The 23869-nt window shown below is 50.6% G+C and overlaps 1 protein-coding gene across 6 annotated transcripts; it reads left to right on the top strand.

The window, feature by feature from the left end:
* Positions 1 to 664: 664 nt before the first annotated feature.
* RNF8 (ring finger protein 8) lies at positions 665 to 22509 on the top strand. Of its 6 annotated transcripts, none has more exons than XM_072139773.1 (9): positions 666 to 927; positions 7469 to 7597; positions 9973 to 10437; positions 10510 to 10779; positions 10938 to 10988; positions 14569 to 14658; positions 14734 to 14841; positions 14914 to 15118; positions 22051 to 22509. In XM_072139773.1, the coding sequence occupies exons 1-9, from the start codon at positions 811 to 813 to the stop codon at positions 22281 to 22283; spliced, it is 1668 nt and encodes a 555-aa protein (XP_071995874.1). In that variant the 5' UTR covers positions 666 to 810; the 3' UTR covers positions 22284 to 22509. The 6 variants fall into 6 exon arrangements, with proteins under 6 accessions (XP_071995876.1, XP_071995874.1, XP_071995872.1 ...); XM_072139771.1 differs by having other exon boundaries at positions 9973 to 10479; XM_072139774.1 differs by having other exon boundaries at positions 667 to 927; positions 9973 to 10335; positions 10426 to 10779.
* The last annotated feature ends 1360 nt before the right edge of the window (positions 22510 to 23869 follow it).

Below are 23869 nucleotides of genomic sequence, written 5' to 3'. Positions count from 1 at the left end.
CGTGGACCCCCTGCCCCTCCCATGTTACAGCGCGGACCCCTGCCCCTCCCATGTGACAGCGCGGACCCCTGCCCCTCCCATGTCACAGCGCTGACCCCGGCCCCTCCCATGTCACAGCGCTGACCCCGGCCCCTCCCATGTGACAGCGCGGACCCCTGCCCCTCCCATGTGACAGCGCGGACCCCCTGCCCCTCCCATGTGACAGCGCGGACCCCCTGCCCCTCCCATGTGACAGCGCGGACCCCCTACACCTCCCATGTGACAGCGCGGACCCCCTACACCTCCCATGTGACAGCGCGGACCCCTGCCCCTCCCATGTGACAGCGCGGACCCCCTGCCCCTCCCATGTGACAGCGCGGACCCCCTACACCTCCCATGTGACAGCGCGGACCCCCTACACCTCCCATGTGACAGCGCAGACCCCCTTCCCCTCCCATGTGACAGCGCGGACCCCCTACACCTCCCATGTGACAGCGCGGACCCCCTGCACCTCCCATGTGACACTCTGCAGCCGGCACATCACCCCCTTGCAGTACTTTTAGCCCCGCCCATACACCACATACCCCTCCCCCTACAGACCCGCCCTCTGATAACGTTCTCCGCCACACACTGCCCGCGGCATGAAGCTCCGCCTATATTACATAGGTCACATGACCACCGGTGACACGTGACCAGAGACGCTGCCGCTGATTGGCCGGCCCGGCGAGCGGGCCCTCAGTTTGCAGTCATCCATCAGCTCGGCCGGTGATTGGTCGCGCCTGGCGGTTGCTCCGGTGCTGCCTCGGTGTAGGCCGCGGATGTCCGGTGATAATGGCGGAGCCCGGGGAGGGGAGGAGCGACCACAGCGGCGGAGGAGGAGGAATGTGCTGGTGTCTGCGGAGACTGGGGGGAAGCCGGGACGTACTATTACTGCCCGAGGGGGAGGAGGTGAGGAGAGCAGCGCCCCACATATATGTATATACAGTGTACACACAGGGAGGGGACCCCTATATATACACAGCCCCCACATATATGTATATACAGTGTACACACAGGGAGGGGACCCCTATATATACACAGCCCCCACATATATGTATATACAGTGTACACACAGGGAGGGGACCTCTATATATACACAGCCCCTCATATATGTATATACAGTGCACACACAGGGAGGAGACCCCTATGTATACACAGCCCCTCATATATGTATATACAGTGCACACACAGGGAGGAGACCCCTATATATACACAGCCCCACATATATGTATATATACAGTGCACACACAGGGAGGGGACCCCTATATATACACAGCCCCCACATATATGTATATACAGTGCACACACAGGGAGGAGACCCCTATGTATACACAGCCCCCTCATATGTATATATACAGTGTACACACAGGGAGGAGACCCCTATGTATACACAGCCCCTCATATATGTATATACAGTGTACACACAGGGAGGAGACCCCTATGTATACACAGCCCCTCATATATGTATATACAGTGTACACACAGGGAGGAGACCCCTATGTATACACAGCCCCCTCATATGTATATATACAGTGTACACACAGGGAGGAGACCCCTATGTATACACAGCCCCTCATATATGTATATACAGTGTACACACAGGGAGGAGACCCCTATATATACACAGCCCCCTCATATATGTATATACAGTGCACACACAGGGAGGAGACCCCTATGTATACACAGCCCCTCATATATGTATATACAGTGTACACACAGGGAGGAGACCCCTATATATACACAGCCCCCACATATATGTATATACAGTGCACACACAGGGAGGAGACCCCTATGTATACACAGCCCCTCATATATGTATATACAGTGCACACACAGGGAGGAGACCCCTATGTATACACAGCCCCTCATATATGTATATACAGTGCACACACAGGGAGGAGACCCCTATATATATACACAGCCCCTCATATATGTATATACAGTGCACACACAGGGAGGAGACCCCTATGTATACACAGCCCCCACATATATGTATATATACAGTGTACACACAGGGAGGGGACCCCTATATATACACAGCCCCTCATATATGTATATACAGTGTACACACAGGGAGGAGACCCCTATATATACACAGCCCCCTCATATGTATATATACAGTGTACACACAGGGAGGAGACCCCTATGTATACACAGCCCCTCATATATGTATATACAGTGTACACACAGGGAGGAGACCCCTATGTATACACAGCCCCTCATATATGTATATACAGTGCACACACAGGGAGGAGACCCCTATGTATACACAGCCCCCTCATATATGTATATACAGTGTACACACAGGGAGGGGACCTCTATATATACACAGCCCCTCATATATGTATATACAGTGCACACACAGGGAGGAGACCCCTATGTATACACAGCCCCTCATATATGTATATACAGTGTACACACAGGGAGGAGACCCCTATGTATACACAGCCCCTCATATATGTATATACAGTGCACACACAGGGAGGAGACCCCTATGTATACACAGCCCCTCATATATGTATATACAGTGCACACACAGGGAGGAGACCCCTATGTATACACAGCCCCTCATATATGTATATACAGTGTACACACAGGGAGGAGACCCCTATATATACACAGCCCCCACATATATGTATATACAGTGTACACACAGGGAGGGGACCCCTATATATACACAGCCCCACATATATGTATATACAGTGCACACACAGGGAGGAGACCCCTATATATACACAGCCCCTCATATATGTATATACAGTGTACACACAGGGAGGAGACCCCTATATATACACAGCCCCTCATATATGTATATACAGTGTACACACAGGGAGGGGACCTCTATATATACACAGCCCCTCATATATGTATATACAGTGCACACACAGGGAGGAGACCCCTATATATACACAGCCCCTCATATATGTATATACAGTGTACACACAGGGAGGAGACCCCTATGTATACACAGCCCCTCATATATGTATATACAGTGCACACACAGGGAGGAGACCCCTATGTATACACAGCCCCTCATATATGTATATACAGTGTACACACAGGGAGGAGACCCCTATATATACACAGCCCCCACATATATGTATATACAGTGTACACACAGGGAGGGGACCCCTATATATACACAGCCCCACATATATGTATATACAGTGCACACACAGGGAGGAGACCCCTATATATACACAGCCCCTCATATATGTATATACAGTGTACACACAGGGAGGAGACCCCTATATATACACAGCCCCTCATATATGTATATACAGTGCACACACAGGGAGGAGACCCCTATATATACACAGCCCCTCATATATGTATATACAGTGTACACACAGGGAGGAGACCCCTATGTATACACAGCCCCTCATATATGTATATACAGTGCACACACAGGGAGGAGACCCCTATATATACACAGCCCCTCATATATGTATATACAGTGTACACACAGGGAGGAGACCCCTATATATACACAGCCCCCTCATGTATATATACAGTGTACACACAGGGAGGAGACCCCTATGTATACACAGCCCCTCATATATGTATATACAGTGCACACACAGGGAGGAGACCCCTATGTATACACAGCCCCTCATATATGTATATACAGTGTACACACAGGGAGGAGACCCCTATATATACACAGCCCCCTCATATGTATATATACAGTGTACACACAGGGAGGAGACCCCTATGTATACACAGCCCCTCATATATGTATATACAGTGCACACACAGGGAGGAGACCCCTATGTATACACAGCCCCTCATATATGTATATACAGTGTACACACAGGGAGGAGACCCCTATGTATACACAGCCCCTCATATATGTATATACAGTGTACACACAGGGAGGAGACCCCTATGTATACACAGCCCCTCATATATGTATATACAGTGCACACACAGGGAGGAGACCCCTATATATACACAGCCCCCACATATATGTATATACAGTGTACACACAGGGAGGAGACCCCTATATATACACAGCCCCCACATATGTATATATACAGTGTACACACAGGGAGGAGACCCCTATGTATACACAGCCCCTCATATATGTATATACAGTGTACACACAGGGAGGAGACCCCTATATATACACAGCCCCTCATATATGTATATATACAGTGCACACACAGGGAGGAGACCCCTATATATACACAGCCCCCTCATATGTATATATACAGTGTACACACAGGGAGGAGACCCCTATGTATACACAGCCCCTCATATATGTATATACAGTGTACACACAGGGAGGAGACCCCTATATATACACAGCCCCTCATATATGTATATACAGTGCACACACAGGGAGGAGACCCCTATGTATACACAGCCCCCACATATATGTATATACAGTGCACACACAGGGAGGAGACCCCTATGTATACACAGCCCCTCATATATGTATATACAGTGTACACACAGGGAGGAGACCCCTATGTATACACAGCCCCTCATATATGTATATACAGTGCACACACAGGGAGGAGACCCCTATATATACACAGCCCCTCATATATGTATATACAGTGCACACACAGGGAGGAGACCCCTATATATACACAGCCCCTCATATATGTATATACAGTGTACACACAGGGAGGAGACCCCTATATATACACAGCCCCCACATATGTATATATACAGTGTACACACAGGGAGGAGACCCCTATGTATACACAGCCCCTCATATATGTATATACAGTGTACACACAGGGAGGAGACCCCTATATATACACAGCCCCCTCATATGTATATATACAGTGTACACACAGGGAGGAGACCCCTATGTATACACAGCCCCTCATATATGTATATACAGTGTACACACAGGGAGGAGACCCCTATATATACACAGCCCCACATATATGTATATACAGTGCACACACAGGGAGGAGACCCCTATATATACACAGCCCCTCATATATGTATATACAGTGTACACACAGGGAGGAGACCCCTATATATACACAGCCCCTCATATATGTATATACAGTGCACACACAGGGAGGAGACCCCTATGTATACACAGCCCCTCATATATGTATATACAGTGTACACACAGGGAGGAGACCCCTATATATACACAGCCCCTCATATATGTATATACAGTGCACACACAGGGAGGGGACCCCTATATATACACAGCCCCCTCATATGTATATATACAGTGTACACACAGGGAGGAGACCCCTATATATACACAGCCCCTCATATATGTATATACAGTGTACACACAGGGAGGAGACCCCTATATATACACAGCCCCCTCATATGTATATATACAGTGTACACACAGGGAGGAGACCCCTATGTATACACAGCCCCTCATATATGTATATACAGTGCACACACAGGGAGGAGACCCCTATGTATACACAGCCCCCACATATATGTATATATACAGTGCACACACAGGGAGGAGACCCCTATGTATACACAGCCCCTCATATATGTATATATACAGTGCACACACAGGGAGGAGACCCCTATGTATACACAGCCCCTCATATATGTATATACAGTGCACACACAGGGAGGAGACCCCTATGTATACACAGCCCCCACATATATGTATATATACAGTGCACACACAGGGAGGAGACCCCTATGTATACACAGCCCCTCATATATGTATATATACAGTGCACACACAGGGAGGAGACCCCTATGTATACACAGCCCCTCATATATGTATATACAGTGCACACACAGGGAGGAGACCCCTATGTATACACAGCCCCTCATATATGTATATACAGTGTACACACAGGGAGGAGACCCCTATATATACACAGCCCCCTCATATATGTATATACAGTGCACACACAGGGAGGAGACCCCTATGTATACACAGCCCCCACATATATGTATATATACAGTGCACACACAGGGAGGAGACCCCTATGTATACACAGCCCCCACATATATGTATATACAGTGCACACACAGGGAGGAGACCCCTATGTATACACAGCCCCTCATATATGTATATACAGTGCACACACAGGGAGGAGACCCCTATGTATACACAGCCCCTCATATATGTATATACAGTGTACACACAGGGAGGAGACCCCTATGTATACACAGCCCCTCATATATGTATATATACAGTGTACACACAGGGAGGAGACCCCTATGTATACACAGCCCCTCATATATGTATATACAGTGTACACACAGGGAGGAGACCCCTATATATACACAGCCCCTCATATATGTATATACAGTGCACACACAGGGAGGAGACCCCTATATATACACAGCCCCCTCATATATGTATATACAGTGCACACACAGGGAGGAGACCCCTATGTATACACAGCCCCCACATATATGTATATATACAGTGCACACACAGGGAGGAGACCCCTATGTATACACAGCCCCCACATATATGTATATACAGTGCACACACAGGGAGGAGACCCCTATGTATACACAGCCCCTCATATATGTATATACAGTGCACACACAGGGAGGAGACCCCTATATATACACAGCCCCTCATATATGTATATACAGTGCACACACAGGGAGGAGACCCCTATGTATACACAGCCCCCACATATATGTATATATACAGTGTACACACAGGGAGGAGACCCCTATGTATACACAGCCCCCACATATATGTATATACAGTGCACACACAGGGAGGAGACCCCTATATATACACAGCCCCACATATATGTATATATACAGTGCACACACAGGGAGGAGACCCCTATGTATACACAGCCCCTCATATATGTATATACAGTGCACACACAGGGAGGAGACCCCTATGTATACACAGCCCCTCATATATGTATATACAGTGTACACACAGGGAGGAGACCCCTATATATACACAGCCCCTCATATATGTATATACAGTGCACACACAGGGAGGAGACCCCTATGTATACACAGCCCCTCATATATGTATATATACAGTGCACACACAGGGAGGAGACCCCTATGTATACACAGCCCCTCATATATGTATATATACAGTGCACACACAGGGAGGAGACCCCTATGTATACACAGCCCCTCATATATGTATATACAGTGTACACACAGGGAGGAGACCCCTATGTATACACAGCCCCTCATATATGTATATACAGTGCACACACAGGGAGGAGACCCCTATGTATACACAGCCCCTCATATATGTATATACAGTGTACACACAGGGAGGAGACCCCTATGTATACACAGCCCCTCATATATGTATATACAGTGCACACACAGGGAGGAGACCCCTATGTATACACAGCCCCCACATATATGTATATACAGTGCACACTATACCGCCTGCCCCCCCCCCCCCTCTGTGACACTGACCCCCTTTATTATATAATTATATTGCTTCTAACCCTTCACTGTCCTCCTCTGCTCTTCTCATGTGTCCTTCCTTCAGGTGACTCTGGGCAGAGGGGTTGATGTCACCTACCAGCTGCAGTCCCCTCTGTGCCCCCTCATGGTCTCCCGGGTGCACTGTATCCTCCGGCAGGACGCACAGCGGCGGTGGACCATCACCGACAACCGTGTAAGTCTGACAACAGCGCAGGACACCGACCCACTGCAACTCACACTGGTACCGGTACCATCACACACAGACACTCACTGACTAACAGCATAAGTCATGTCATGTACACAGTGACTGCACCAGCAGCAGAATAGTGAGTGCAGCTCTGGGGTATAATACAGGATGTAACTCAGGATCAGTACAGGATAAGTAATGTCATGTATGTACACAGTAACTGCACCAGCAGCAGAATAGTGAGTGCAGCTCTGGGGTATAATACAGGATGTAACTCAGGATCAGTACAGGATAAGTAATGTCATGTATGTACACAGTGACTGCACCAGCAGCAGAATAGTGAGTGCAGCTCTGGGGTATAATACAGGATGTAACTCAGGATCAGTACAGGATAAGTAATGTCATGTATGTACACAGTGACTGCACCAGCAGCAGAATAGTGAGTGCAGCTCTGGAGTATAATACAGGATGTAACTCAGGATCAGTACAGGATAAGTAATGTCATGTATGTACACAGTGACTGCACCAGCAGCAGAATAGTGAGTGCAGCTCTGGGGTATAATACAGGATGTAACTCAGGATCAGTACAGGATAAGTAATGTCATGTATATACACAGTGACTGCACCAGCAGCAGAATAGTGAGTGCAGCTCTGGGGTATAATACAGGATGTAACTCAGGATCAGTACAGGATAAGTAATGTCATGTATGTACACAGTGACTGCACCAGCAGCAGAATAGTGAGTGCAGCTCTGGGGTATAATACAGGATGTAACTCAGGATCAGTATAGGATAAGTAATGTCATGTATGTACACAGTGACTGCACCAGCAGCAGAATAGTGAGTGCAGCTCTGGGGTATAATACTGGATGTAACTCAGGATCAGTACAGGATAAGTAATGTCATGTATGTACACAGTGACTGCACCAGCAGCAGAATAGTGAGTGCAGCTCTGGGGTATAATACAGGATGTAACTCAGGGTCAGTACAGGATAAGTAATGTCATGTATGTACAGTGACTGCACCAGCAGCAGAATAGTGAGTGCAGCTCTGGGGTATAATACAGGATGTAACTCAGGGTCAGTACAGGATAAGTAATGTCATGTATGTACACAGTGACTGCACCAGCAGCAGAATAGTGAGTGCAGCTCTGGATTATAATACAGGATGTAACTCAGGATCAGTACAGGATAAGTAATGTCATGTATGTACACAGTGACTGCACCAGCAGCAGAATAGTGAGTGCAGCTCTGGGGTATAATACAGGATGTAACTCAGGATCAGTACAGGATAAGTAATGTCATGTATGTACACAGTGACTGCACCAGCAGCAGAATAGTGAGTGCAGCTCTGGGGTATAATACAGGATGTAACTCAGGATCAGTACAGGATAAGTAATGTCATGTATGTACACAGTGACTGCACCAGCAGCAGAATAGTGAGTGCAGCTCTGGAGTATAATACAGGATGTAACTCAGGATCAGTACAGGATAAGTAATGTCATGTATGTACACAGTGACTGCACCAGCAGCAGAATAGTGAGTGCAGCTCTGGGGTATAATACAGGATGTAACTCAGGATCAGTACAGGATAAGTAATGTCATGTATGTACACAGTGACTGCACCAGCAGCAGAATAGTGAGTGCAGCTCTGGGGTATAATACAGGATGTAACTCAGGATCAGTACAGGATAAGTAGTGTCATGTATGTACACAGTGACTGCACCAGCAGCAGAATAGTGAGTGCAGCTCTGAGGTATAATACAGGATGTAACTCAGGATCAGTACAGGATAAGTAATGTCATGTATGTACACAGTGACTTCACCAGCAGCAGAATAGTGAGTGCAGCTCTGGAGTATAATACAGGATGTAACTCAGGATCAGTACAGGATAAGTAATGTCATGTATGTACACAGTGACTGCACCAGCAGCAGAATAGTGAGTGCAGCTCTGGAGTATAATACAGGATGTAACTCAGGATCAGTACAGGATAAGTAATGTCATGTATGTACACAGTGACTGCACCAGCAGCAGAATAGTGAGTGCAGCTCTGGAGTATAATACAGGATGTAACTCAGGATCAGTACAGGATAAGTAATGTCATGTATGTACAGTGACTGCACCAGCAGCAGAATAGTGAGTGCAGCTCTGGGGTATAATACAGGATGTAACTCAGGGTCAGTACAGGATAAGTAATGTCATGTATGTACACAGTGACTGCACCAGCAGCAGAATAGTGAGTGCAGCTCTGGAGTATAATACAGGATGTAACTCAGGATCAGTACAGGATAAGTAATGTCATGTATGTACACAGTGACTGCACCAGCAGCAGAATAGTGAGTGCAGCTCTGGGGTATAATACAGGATCTTCTTGTCTTTCAGAGCCTGAATGGAGTCTTTGTGAATAAGGAGAAGCTGGAGCCTGGGAGAGCTTACGTCCTGGCTGGGGGGAGCCGGGTGCAGGTCGGGGTGATGTTACCCAATGCAGAAGGGTCGGAGCTGGAATATGAGTTTGTTCAGGAAGACTTGGAGCAGATCCGGCCGCTTCTTATTCCTCCGCAGTCGGGGAAGAGAAAGTCGTCCAGATCAAAGCGTAAAATGAATTGTGAAGACCCCCAGGCCTCCGGGACTGAAGCCCCCTCCAGCTCATCCAAGGCCAAAATCCAGCGTGTGTCTAGAGAGAGTAAGGACGCGGCCCGGTCTCAAAAGCCAGAGGTGGTGGAGCGGCCAGTGACGGTGCAGGAGGTGGTGGAGCGGCCAGTGACGGTGCAGGAGGTGGTGGAGCGGCCAGTGACGGTGCAGGAGGTGGTGGAGCGGCCAGTGGTGGTGCAGGAGGTGGTGCAGGAGGTGGTGGAGCGGCCAGTGGTGGTGCAGGAGGTGGTGCAGGAGCTGGTGGAGCGGCCAGTGGCGTTGGAGGAGGTGGTGGAGCTGGACGGCTCTCTGGACGCTGAGCTCATGTCCACGCAGACCCCCAGCTCCTTCCATCTGACCAAAATGAGACAATCTATTGTGGAACTTAGGAACCTAAACACTCAGGTCCAGGAGAAGCTGAAGAACCCGCGGCAGGGAGGACCTGCAGGGAGTGAACAGCTGCAGGACCTGCAGAAGGAGCTGTCTACCAGACACCAGGAGCATCTCCAGCAGGTGGACCAGCTGAAGAAGGTCTTGCAGGAGAAGCAAGGAAGCGCGGTATGAGGGGGGGGGGGTGACCAATGGGGTCCTAATGTATGCAATGGAATCTCTGCTGCTACCCCTGAGATGCCACAGAGAATAGTGCCCACAGCACATGGGTATGTGAGGTTCCTGCAGTGCTTGGGATCACAGGCTCTTCCTCCTTCTGATTTCAGGATTCGGCAGAGGAGCGTCTGAAGGAGCAGCTGGCTCAAGCCCTGCATGAGGTGACGTATCTAAGGCTTCCGGATACATAACACTGTATCCAAATCTACCGAGATACAGAGCAAAGGAGATTCCCGGGGAACAGGAAAGGGGCTGTGGGCTCTGTAGTAATATTGCAGGAGGGTGCAGTGATAATAGATGGGGCTGTGGTCTCTGTAGTAATATTGCAGGAGGGTGCAGTGATAATAGATGGGGCTGTGGGCTCTGTAGTAATATTGCAGGAGGGCGCAGTGATAATAGATGGGGCTGTGGGCTCTGTAGTAATATTGCAGGAGGGTGCAGTGATAATAGATGGGGCTGTGGGCTCTGTAGTAATATTGCAGGAGGGTGCAGTGATAATAGATGGGGCTGTGGGCTCTGTAGTAATATTGCAGGAGGGCGCAGTGATAATAGATGGGGCAGTGGCTCTGTAGTAATATTGCAGGAGGGTGCAGTGATAATAGATGGGGCTGTGGGCTCTAGTAATATTGCAGGAGGGCGCAGTGATAATAGATGGGGCTGTGGGCTCTGTAGTAATATTGCAGGAGGGTGCAGTGATAATAGATGGGGCAGTGGCTCTGTAGTAATATTGCAGGAGGGCACAGTGATAATAGATGGGGCTGTGGGCTCTGTAGTAGTATTGCAGGAGGGCGCAGTGATAATAGATGGTGCTGTGGGCTCTGTAGTAATATTGCAGGAGGGTGCAGTGATAATAGATGGGGCTGTGGGCTCTAGTAATATTGCAGGAGGGCGCAGTGATAATAGATGGGGCTGTGGTCTCTGTAGTAATATTGCAGGAGGGTGCAGTGATAATAGATGGGGCAGTGGCTCTGTAGTAATATTGCAGGAGGGCGCAGTGATAATAGATGGGGCAGTGGCTCTGTAGTAATATTGCAGGAGGGTGCAGTGATAATAGATGGGGCTGTGGTCTCTGTAGTAATATTGCAGGAGGGCGCAGTGATAATAGATGGGGCAGTGGCTCTGTAGTAATATTGCAGGAGGGTGCAGTGATAATAGATGGGGCTGTGGGCTCTAGTAATATTGCAGGAGGGTGCAGTGATAATAGATGGGGCAGTGGCTCTGTAGTAATATTGCAGGAGGGTGCAGTGATAATAGATGGGGCTGTGGGCTCTAGTAATATTGCAGGAGGGCGCAGTGATAATAAATGGGGCTGTGGTCTCTGTAGTAATATTGCAGGAGGGCGCAGTGATAATAGATGGGGCTGTGGGCTCTGTAGTAATATTGCAGGAGGGCGCAGTGATAATAGATGGGGCAGTGGGCTCTGTAGTAGTATTGCAGGAGGGTGCAGTCATAATAGATGGGGCTGTGGGCTCTAGTAATATTGCAGGAGGGTGCATTGATAATAGATGGGGCTGTGGGCTCTGTAGTAATATTGCAGGAGGGTGCAGTGATAATAGATGGGGCTGTGGGCTCTGTAGTAATATTGCAGGAGGGCGCAGTGATAATAGATGGGGCTGTGGGCTCTGTAGTAATATTGCAGGAGGGTGCAGTGATAATAGATGGGGCAGTGGCTCTGTAGTAATATTGCAGGAGGGCGCAGTGTTGGTAGATGGGGGGCTGTGTGCTCTGTAGTAATATTGCAGGAGGGTGCAGTGATAATAGATGGGGCTGTGGCTCTGTAGTAATATTGCAGGAGGGCGCAGTGTTCGTAGATGGGGGGCTGTGTGCTCTGTAGTAATATTGCAGGAGGGTGCAGTGATAACAGATGGGGCTGTGGCTCTGTAGTAATATTGCAGGAGGGCGCAGTGTTCGTAGATGGGGGGCTGTGTGCTCCGTAGTAATATTGCAGGAGGGTGCAGTGATAATAGACGGGGCTGTGGGCTCTGTAGTAATATTGCAGGAGGGCGCAGTGATAATAGATGGGGCTGTGGGCTCTGTAGTAATATTGCAGGAGGGTGCAGTGATAATAGATGGGGCAGTGGCTCTGTAGTAATATTGCAGGAGGGCGCAGTGTTGGTAGATGGGGGGCTGTGTGCTCTGTAGTAATATTGCAGGAGGGTGCAGTGATAACAGATGGGGCTGTGGCTCTGTAGTAATATTGCAGGAGGGCGCAGTGTTCGTAGATGGGGGGCTGTGTGCTCCGTAGTAATATTGCAGGAGGGTGCAGTGATAATAGACGGGGCTGTGGGCTCTGTAGTAATATTGCAGGAGGGCGCAGTGATAATAGATGGGGCTGTGGGCTCTGTAGTAATATTGCAGGAGGGTGCAGTGATAATAGATGGGGCAGTGGCTCTGTAGTAATATTGCAGGAGGGTGCAGTGATAATAGATGGGGTTGTGGGCTCTAGTAATATTGCAGGAGGGTGCAGTGATAATAGATGGGGCAGTGGCTCTGTAGTAATATTGCAGGAGGGTGCAGTGATAATAGATGGGGCTGTGGGCTCTAGTAATATTGCAGGAGGGCGCAGTGATAATAAATGGGGCTGTGGTCTCTGTAGTAATATTGCAGGAGGGCGCAGTGATAATAGATGGGGCTGTGGGCTCTGTAGTAATATTGCAGGAGGGCGCAGTGATAATAGATGGGGCAGTGGGCTCTGTAGTAGTATTGCAGGAGGGTGCAGTCATAATAGATGGGGCTGTGGGCTCTGTAGTAATATTGCAGGAGGGTGCATTGATAATAGATGGGGCTGTGGGCTCTGTAGTAATATTGCAGGAGGGTGCAGTGATAATAGATGGGGCTGTGGGCTCTGTAGTAATATTGCAGGAGGGCGCAGTGATAATAGATGGGGCTGTGGGCTCTGTAGTAATATTGCAGGAGGGTGCAGTGATAATAGATGGGGCAGTGGCTCTGTAGTAATATTGCAGGAGGGCGCAGTGTTGGTAGATGGGGGGCTGTGTGCTCTGTAGTAATATTGCAGGAGGGTGCAGTGATAATAGATGGGGCTGTGGCTCTGTAGTAATATTGCAGGAGGGCGCAGTGTTCGTAGATGGGGGGCTGTGTGCTCTGTAGTAATATTGCAGGAGGGTGCAGTGATAACAGATGGGGCTGTGGCTCTGTAGTAATATTGCAGGAGGGCGCAGTGTTCGTAGATGGGGGGCTGTGTGCTCCGTAGTAATATTGCAGGAGGGTGCAGTGATAATAGACGGGGCTGTGGGCTCTGTAGTAATATTGCAGGAGGGACGCAGTGATAATAGATGGGGCTGTGGGCTCTGTAGTAATATTGCAGGAGGGTGCAGTGATAATAGATGGGGCAGTGGCTCTGTAGTAATATTGCAGGAGGGCGCAGTGTTGGTAGATGGGGGGCTGTGTGCTCTGTAGTAATATTGCAGGAGGGTGCAGTGATAACAGATGGGGCTGTGGCTCTGTAGTAATATTGCAGGAGGGCGCAGTGTTCGTAGATGGGGGGCTGTGTGCTCCGTAGTAATATTGCAGGAGGGTGCAGTGATAATAGACGGGGCTGTGGGCTCTGTAGTAATATTGCAGGAGGGCGCAGTGATAATAGATGGGGCTGTGGGCTCTGTAGTAATATTGCAGGAGGGCGCAGTGATAATAGATGGGGCAGTGGCTCTGTAGTAATATTGCAGGAGGGCGCAGTGTTGGTAGACAGAGCGCTGATAGTCTTCTCCCCTTGATGTCCTCCAGCACTCGCTGCTTATGGAAGATCTGAATCGCAGTCACCGGGACTTTGAGCAGATTATTCAAGAGAAGAATAAGGAGCTGCAGGAGACGAAGGTGCGGCCCCCGGAGCCGGGGATTCCAGCTCTGAGGTTCAGGGATTGGGGGTTGTGACTCTTGTGCCTTTTACAGGAGGAGAAGGAGAAGGTGAAGGCGCAGAAGGAGGAGGTCCTGAACCACATGAGCGACGTCCTGGACAACGAGCTGCAGTGCGTCATCTGCTCCGAGCACTTCATAGAGGTGAGGACCCCCACAGCTGCCCCGGGGGCAACACACAGCCAGCGGGTGACCGTGTGTATATCGCCCCCACAGGCTGTCACCCTCAACTGCGCACACAGCTTCTGCTCCTTCTGTATCCAGTCCTGGAGGAAGAGGAAGGAGGAATGTCCCATGTGCCGACAGGCGATAACCACCCAAACCCGATCCCTGGTCCTGGACAATTGTATCGACCGCATGGTGACCAAGCTGAGCCCCGAGATGAGAGACCGCCGGCTCGCCCTCATATTACACCGCAAAGGTGAGAGGTGGGTGACCCAGATTATTGTGTAACCTCTCTATAGTGGTGGCACCGCTGCTCTCTAGTGATGGATAGGCTGTATTCTCAGTGATGGCACCGCTGCTCTCTAGTGATGGATAGGCTGTATTCTCAGTGATGGTACCGCTGCTCTCTAGTGATGGATAGGCTGTATTCTCAGTGATGGCGCCGCCGCTCTCTAGTGATGGATAGGCTGTATTCTCAGTGATGACACCGCTGCTCTCCAGTGATGGAGAGGCTGTATTCTCAGTGATGGCGCCGCTGCTCTCTAGTGATGGATAGGCTGTATTCTCAGTGATGGCGCCGCTGCTCTCTAGTGATGGATAGGCTGTATTCTCAGTGATGGCACCGCTGCTCTAGTGATGGATAGGCTGTTTTCTCAGTGATGGCACCGCTGCTCTCTAGTGATGGATAGGCTGTATTCTCAGTGATGGCACCGCTGCTCTCTAGTGATGGATAGGCTATATTCTCAGTGATGGCGCCGCTGTTCTCTAGTGATGGATAGGCTGTGATCTCAGTGATGTCACCGCTGCTCTCTAGTGATGGATAGGCTGTATTCTCAGTGATGGCACCGCTGCTCTCTAGTGATGGATAGGCTGTATTCTCAGTGATGGCGCCGCTGCTCCCTAGTGATGGATAGGCTGTATTCTCAGTGATGACACCGCTGCTCTCTAGTGATGGATAGGCTGTATTCTCAGTGATGGCACCGCTGCTCTCTAGTGATGGATAGGCTGTATTCTCAGTGATGGCGCCGCTGCTCTCTAGTGATGGATAGGCTGTATTCTCAGTGATGACACCGCTGCTCTCTAGTGATGGATAGGCTGTATTCTCAGTGATGGCACCGCTGCTCTCTAGTGATGGATAGGCTGTATTCTCAGTGATGGCACCGCTGCTCTCTAGTGATGGATAGGCTGTATTCTCAGTGATGTCACCGCTGCTCTCTAGTGATGGATAGGCTGTATTCTCAGTGATGGCACCGCTGCTCTCTAGTGATGGATAGGCTGTATTCTCAGTGATGGCACCGCTGCTCTCTGGTGATGGATAGGCTGTATTCTCAGTGATGGCGCCGCTGCTCTCTAGTGATGGATAGGCTGTATTCTCAGTGATGGTGCCGCTGCTCTCTAGTGATGGATAGGCTGTATTCTCAGTGATGGCACCGCTGCTCTCTAATGATGGATAGGCTGTATTCTCAGTGATGGCACCGCTGCTCTCTAGTGATGGATAGGCTGTATTCTCAGTGATGGCACCGCTGCTCTCTAGTGATGGATAGGCTGTATTCTCAGTGATGGTACCGCTGCTCTCTAGTGATGGATAGGCTGTATTCTCAGTGATGGCACCGCTGTATTCTCAGTGATGTCACCGCTGCTCTCTAGTGATGGATAGGCTGTATTCTCAGTGATGTCACCGCTGCTCTCTAGTGATGGATAGGCTGTATTCTCAGTGATGGCACCGCTGCTCTCTAGTGATGGATAGGCTGTATTCTCAGTGATGGCACCGCTGCTCTCTAGTGATGGATAGGCTGTATTCTCAGTGATGGCACCGCTGCTCTCTAGTGATGGATAGGCTGTATTCTCAGTGATGACACCGCTGCTCTCTAGTGATGGATAGGCTGTATTCTCAGTGATGGCACCGCTGCTCTCTAGTGATGGATAGGCTGTATTCTCAGTGATGGTACCGCTGCTCTCTAGTGATGGATAGGCTGTATTCTCAGTGATGGCACCGCTGCTCTCTAGTGATGGATAGGCTGTATTCTCAGTGATGGCACCGCTGCTCTCTAGTGATGGATAGGCTGTATTCTCAGTGATGGCACCGCTGCTCTCTAGTGATGGATAGGCTGTATTCTCAGTGATGACACCGCTGCTCTCTAGTGATGGATAGGCTGTATTCTCAGTGATGACACCGCTGCTCTCTAGTGATGGATAGGCTGTATTCTCAGTGATGACACCGCTGCTCTCTAGTGATGGATAGGCTGTATTCTCAGTGATGACACCGCTGCTCTCTAGTGAGGGATAGGCTGTATTCTCAGTGATAGCTGCTCTCTAGTGATGGATAGGCTGTATTCTCAGTGATGGCACCGCTGCTCTCTAGTGATGGATAGGCTGTATTCTCAGTGATGGCACCGCTGCTCTCTAGTGATGGATAGGCTGTATTCTCAGTGATGGCACCGCTGCTCTCTAGTGATGGATAGGCTGTATTCTCAGTGATGGCACCGCTGCTCTCTAGTGATGGATAGGCTGTATTCTCAGTGATGGCACCGCTGCTCTCTAGTGATGGATAGGCTGTATTCTCAGTGATGGCACCGATGCTCTCTAGTGATGGATAGGTTGTATTCTCAGTGATGACACCGCTGCTCTCTAGTGATGGATAGGCTGTATTCTCAGTGATGGCGCCGCTGCTCTCTAGTGATGGATACGCTGTATTCTCAGTGATGGCGCCGCTGCTCTCTAGTGATGGATAGGCTGTATTCTCAGTGATGGCGCCGCTGCTCTCTAGTGATGGATACGCTGTATTCTCAGTGATGACGCCGCTGCTCTCTAGTGATGGATAGGCTGTATTCTCAGTGATGGCACCGCTGCTCTCTAGTGATGGATAGGCTGTATTCTCAGTGATGACACCGCTGCTCTCTAGTGATGGATAGGCTGTATTCTCAGTGATGACACCGCTGCTCTCTAGTGATGGATAGGCTGTATTCTCAGTGATGGCGCCGCTGCTCTCTAGTGATGGATAGGCTGTATTCTCAGTGATGTCGCCGCTGCTCTCTAGTGATGGATAGGCTGTATTCTCAGTGATGACACCGCTGCTCTCTAGTGATGGATAGGCTGTATTCTCAGTGATGGTACCGCTGCTCTCTAGTGATGGATAGGCTGTATTCTCAGTGATGGCACCGCTGCTCTCTAGTGATGGATAGGCTGTATTCTCAGTGATGGCACCGCTGCTCTCTAGTGATGGATAGGCTGTATTCTCAGTGATGGCACCGCTGCTCTCTAGTGATGGATAGGCTGTATTCTCAGTGATGGCACCGCTGCTCTCTAGTGATGGATAGGCTGTATTCTCAGTGATGGCACCGCTGCTCTCTAGTGATGGATAGGCTGTATTCTCAGTGATGGCACCGCTGCTCTCTAGTGATGGATAGGCTGTATTCTCAGTGATGGCACCGCTGCTCTCTAGTGATGGATAGGCTGTATTCTCAGTGATGGCACCGCTGCTCTCTAGTGATGGATAGGCTGTATTCTCAGTGATGACACCGCTGCTCTCTAGTGAGGGATAGGCTGTATTCTCAGTGATAGCTGCTCTCTAGTGATGGATAGGCTGTATTCTCAGTGATGGCACCGCTGCTCTCTAGTGATGGATAGGCTGTATTCTCAGTGATGGCACCGCTGCTCTCTAGTGATGGATAGGCTGTATTCTCAGTGATGGCACCGCTGCTCTCTAGTGATGGATAGGCTGTATTCTCAGTGATGGCACCGCTGCTCTCTAGTGATGGATAGGCTGTATTCTCAGTGATGGCACCGCTGCTCTCTAGTGATGGATAGGCTGTATTCTCAGTGATGGCACCGCTGCTCTCTAGTGATGGATAGGCTGTATTCTCAGTGATGGAGAGGCTGTATTCTCAGTGATGGATAGGCTGTATTCTCAGTGATGGCGCCGCTGCTCTCTAGTGATGGATAGGCTGTATTCTCAGTGATGGCACCGCTGCTCTCTAGTGATGGATAGGCTGTATTCTCAGTGATGACACCGCTGCTCTCTAGTGAGGGATAGGCTGTATTCTCAGTGATAGCTGCTCTCTAGTGATGGATAGGCTGTATTCTCAGTGATGGCACCGCTGCTCTCTAGTGAGGGATAGGCTGTATTCTCAGTGATGGCGCCGCTGCTCTCTAGTGAGGGATAGGCTGTATTCTCAGTGATGGCGCCGCTGCTCTCTAGTGATGGATAGGCTGTATTCTCAGTGATGGCACCGCTGCTCTCTAGTGATGGATAGGCTGTATTCTCAGTGATGGCGCCGCTGCTCTCTAGTGATGGATACGCTGTATTCTCAGTGATGGCGCCGCTGCTCTCTAGTGATGGATACGCTGTATTCTCAGTGATGGCACCGCTGCTCTCTAGTGATGGATAGGCTGTATTCTCAGTGATGGCACCGCTGCTCTCTAGTGATGGATAGGCTGTATTCTCAGTGATGGCACCGCTGCTCTCTAGTGATGGATAGGCTGTATTCTCAGTGATGGAGAGGCTGTATTCTCAGTGATGGATAGGCTGTATTCTCAGTGATGGCGCCGCTGCTCTCTAGTGATGGATAGGCTGTATTCTCAGTGATGGCACCGCTGCTCTCTAGTGATGGATAGGCTGTATTCTCAGTGATGACACCGCTGCTCTCTAGTGAGGGATAGGCTGTATTCTCAGTGATAGCTGCTCTCTAGTGATGGATAGGCTGTATTCTCAGTGATGGCACCGCTGCTCTCTAGTGAGGGATAGGCTGTATTCTCAGTGATGGCGCCGCTGCTCTCTAGTGAGGGATAGGCTGTATTCTCAGTGATGGCGCCGCTGCTCTCTAGTGATGGATAGGCTGTATTCTCAGTGATGGCACCGCTGCTCTCTAGTGATGGATAGGCTGTATTCTCAGTGATGGCGCCGCTGCTCTCTAGTGATGGATAGGCTGTATTCTCAGTGATGACACCGCTGCTCTCCAGTGATGGAGAGGCTGTATTCTCAGTGATGGCGCCGCTGCTCTCTAGTGATGGATAGGCTGTATTCTCAGTGATGGCACCGCTGCTCTCTAGTGATGGATAGGCTGTATTCTCAGTGATGGCACCGCTTCTCTCTAGTGATGGATAGGCTGTATTCTCAGTGATGGCACTGCTGCTCTCTAGTGATGGATAGGCTGTATTCTCAGTGATGGCACCGCTGCTCTCTAGTGATGGATAGGCTGTATTCTCAGTGATGGCACCGCTGCTCTCTAGTGATGGATAGGCTGTATTCTCAGTGATGGCACCGCTGCTCTCTAGTGATGGATAGGCTGTATTCTCAGTGATGGCACCGCTGCTCTCTAGTGATGGATAGGCTGTATTCTCAGTGATGGAGAGGCTGTATTCTCAGTGATGGATAGGCTGTATTCTCAGTGATGGCGCCGCTGCTCTCTAGTGATGGATAGGCTGTATTCTCAGTGATGGCACCGCTGCTCTCTAGTGATGGATAGGCTGTATTCTCAGTGATGACACCGCTGCTCTCTAGTGAGGGATAGGCTGTATTCTCAGTGATAGCTGCTCTCTAGTGATGGATAGGCTGTATTCTCAGTGATGGCACCGCTGCTCTCTAGTGAGGGATAGGCTGTATTCTCAGTGATGGCGCCGCTGCTCTCTAGTGAGGGATAGGCTGTATTCTCAGTGATGGCGCCGCTGCTCTCTAGTGATGGATAGGCTGTATTCTCAGTGATGGCACCGCTGCTCTCTAGTGATGGATAGGCTGTATTCTCAGTGATGGCGCCGCTGCTCTCTAGTGATGGATACGCTGTATTCTCAGTGATGGCGCCGCTGCTCTCTAGTGATGGATACGCTGTATTCTCAGTGATGGCACCGCTGCTCTCTAGTGATGGATAGGCTGTATTCTCAGTGATGGCACCGCTGCTCTCTAGTGATGGATAGGCTGTATTCTCAGTGATGGCACCGCTGCTCTCTAGTGATGGATAGGCTGTATTCTCAGTGATGGAGAGGCTGTATTCTCAGTGATGGATAGGCTGTATTCTCAGTGATGGCGCCGCTGCTCTCTAGTGATGGATAGGCTGTATTCTCAGTGATGGCACCGCTGCTCTCTAGTGATGGATAGGCTGTATTCTCAGTGATGACACCGCTGCTCTCTAGTGAGGGATAGGCTGTATTCTCAGTGATAGCTGCTCTCTAGTGATGGATAGGCTGTATTCTCAGTGATGGCACCGCTGCTCTCTAGTGAGGGATAGGCTGTATTCTCAGTGATGGCGCCGCTGCTCTCTAGTGAGGGATAGGCTGTATTCTCAGTGATGGCGCCGCTGCTCTCTAGTGATGGATAGGCTGTATTCTCAGTGATGGCACCGCTGCTCTCTAGTGATGGATAGGCTGTATTCTCAGTGATGGCGCCGCTGCTCTCTAGTGATGGATACGCTGTATTCTCAGTGATGGCGCCGCTGCTCTCTAGTGATGGATACGCTGTATTCTCAGTGATGGCACCGCTGCTCTCTAGTGATGGATAGGCTGTATTCTCAGTGATGGCACCGCTGCTCTCTAGTGATGGATAGGCTGTATTCTCAGTGATGGCACCGCTGCTCTCTAGTGATGGATAGGCTGTATTCTCAGTGATGGCGCCGCTGCTCCCTAGTGATGGATAGGCTGTATTCTCAGTGATGGCACCGCTGCTCTCTAGTGATGGATAGGCTGTATTCTCAGTGATGGCGCCGCTGCTCCCTAGTGATGGATAGGCTGTATTCTCAGTGATGGCGCCGCTGCTCTCTAGTGATGGATAGGCTGTATTCTCAGTGATGGCGCCGCTGCTCCCTAGTGATGGATAGGCTGTATTCTCAGTGATGGCGCCGCTGCTCTCTAGTGATGGATAGGCTGTATTCTCAGTGATGGCGCCGCTGCTCTCTAGTGATGGATACGCTGTATTCTCAGTGATGGCTCCGCTGCTCTCTAGTGATGGATAGGCTGTATTCTCAGTGATGGCGCCGCTGCTCTCTAGTGATGGATAGGCTGTACTCTCGGCCTGTGTCAGCGTGTATGACACCTCTCCAGGCGCTGATGTGACCCCGGAGTCTCGGTACCGTTGTGATGTTATGTGATGATGCAGTCACTTAGTAAACATTGTGCGGATGATGAGGGTGATTGGCTCCTCCCCCTGGGGGTGATGTGTCTGGTCACATGACTATGTATAACCTGATCCTCTCCTTCCAGATCTGGTGGCGGAGGTGACCCCCATCGTGATCCCCTCTGACAGTGATGACGGCCTCTCGGACATCTTCCTGCGGTCCAGCAGCAGCGAGGACATGGAGGACTTCCTCAGCGGGCACTTGGAGGAGGAGGATGATGAGGGTGATGGTGAGGATGATGAGGATGCGGAAGGTGATGAGGGCTCGGTGTTCTCCGATGACGCCAGTGATTATGACTTCCACCCATTTGACTTTTGATCGGCGCCCCCTGCAGGAGGAGATTAAACCTTTATGTCCATACGCTGGGCCTTGTGGGCGGAGCTGTGTATTGTGGTCGGAGCTGTGTATTGGGGGTGGAGCTCTGTTCCTGGAGAGGGGTATTTATTTTGTATTATGTACAGGAGGGTCCCGGCGCGGGGTCCCGGGGGCCAATACTTTTTGTTTTTTTCTTTCTGTTAATATAAAGATCAGTTGTTCAGTAGCAGAGAGATGTCTGCAGTCATCCTGTCCACACCCCCTACACAGAGCACAGAACACAGCAGTGTGAGGACACGCCCCCTACACAGAGCACAGGGCACAGCAGTGTGAGGACACGCCCCCCTACACTGAGAGCACAGGGCACAGCAGTGTGAGGACACGCCCCCCTACACTGAGAGCACAGGGCACAGCAGTGTGAGGACACGCCCCCTACACTGAGGGCACAGCAGTGTGAGGACACGCCCCCTACACTGAGGGCACAGCAGTGTGAGGACACGCCCCCTACACTGAGAGCACAGGGCACAGCAGTGTGAGGACACGCCCCCTACACTGAGAGCACAGGGCACAGCAGTGTGAGGACACGCCCCCTACACTGAGAGCACAGGGCACAGCAGTGTGAGGACACGCCCCCTACACTGAGAGCACAGGGCACAGCAGTGTCACCTAGTCCCCAGGTCAGTAACAGGTCACTTGCTCCGCCCCATCACGTCACCTAGCCCCTGGGTCAGTAATAGGATCTTGTCCCCTTCCCCCTCTGGCAGCGGCTCCCTGCACCTCGCTCTACTGGTTTGGTGGGTCTATGATTAACCCTGTGTGAGCAGTGATGGATCCGGGGCACGGCTGTGACAGGAGACCCCTCGGAGCTGCGGGAGGAGGAGGGGGCTCAGTAAGTGATGAGATGAGGGAGCACTCAGCTGACTGTAGTGGGGGCAAGTAAAGGGGCCCGAGTGGTAAGACCCCAACTACCAGACACCTGTCCTGAGGATGAGGGGGGGGGGGGTACTGGTAAATCCCTTTAAGGCTCCTCTTCTCCCATTCATGCCTCATTAAAGGGATTATCTGGTTTATTGCTGAGGGTGAGTGCAGCCTCACACCCCGAGTGTTTATGGATGGAGTCACCGCACATCAGTGTATAATGACAGCGGGAGCCGCCTCATCCCAGCTCTGCCCGGGGATCCTGGCATCTCAGTGTTATGTGGTGAGACGGAAAACAGCTGGAAAAATCTGAGGGACACGACGCCCACAGGGGACATCGCCCCGTGTAAGGAGGAGAGTGCGGCGCCCACAGGGGACATCGCCCGTGTAAGGGGGAGAGTGCGGCGCCCACAGGAGACATCGCCCCGTGTAAGGGGGAGAGTGCGGCACCCACAGGGGACATCGCACCGTGTAAGGGGCAGAGTGCGGCACCCACAGGGGACATCGCACCGTGTAAGGGGGAGAGTGCGGGGCCCACAGGAGACATCGCCCCGTGTAAGGAGGAGAGTGCGGGGCCCACAGGAGACATCGCCCCGTGTGAGGGGGAGAGTGCGGCGCCCACAGGAGACATCGCCCCGTGTAAGGAGGAGAGTGCGGGGCCCACGGGGGAC

This window comes from Engystomops pustulosus, chromosome 3, assembly GCF_040894005.1.
Source record: "Engystomops pustulosus chromosome 3, aEngPut4.maternal, whole genome shotgun sequence".
Taxonomy (NCBI): Eukaryota; Metazoa; Chordata; class Amphibia; order Anura; family Leptodactylidae; genus Engystomops; species Engystomops pustulosus.
This window is presented reverse-complemented; position numbering and strand designations above follow the sequence as displayed.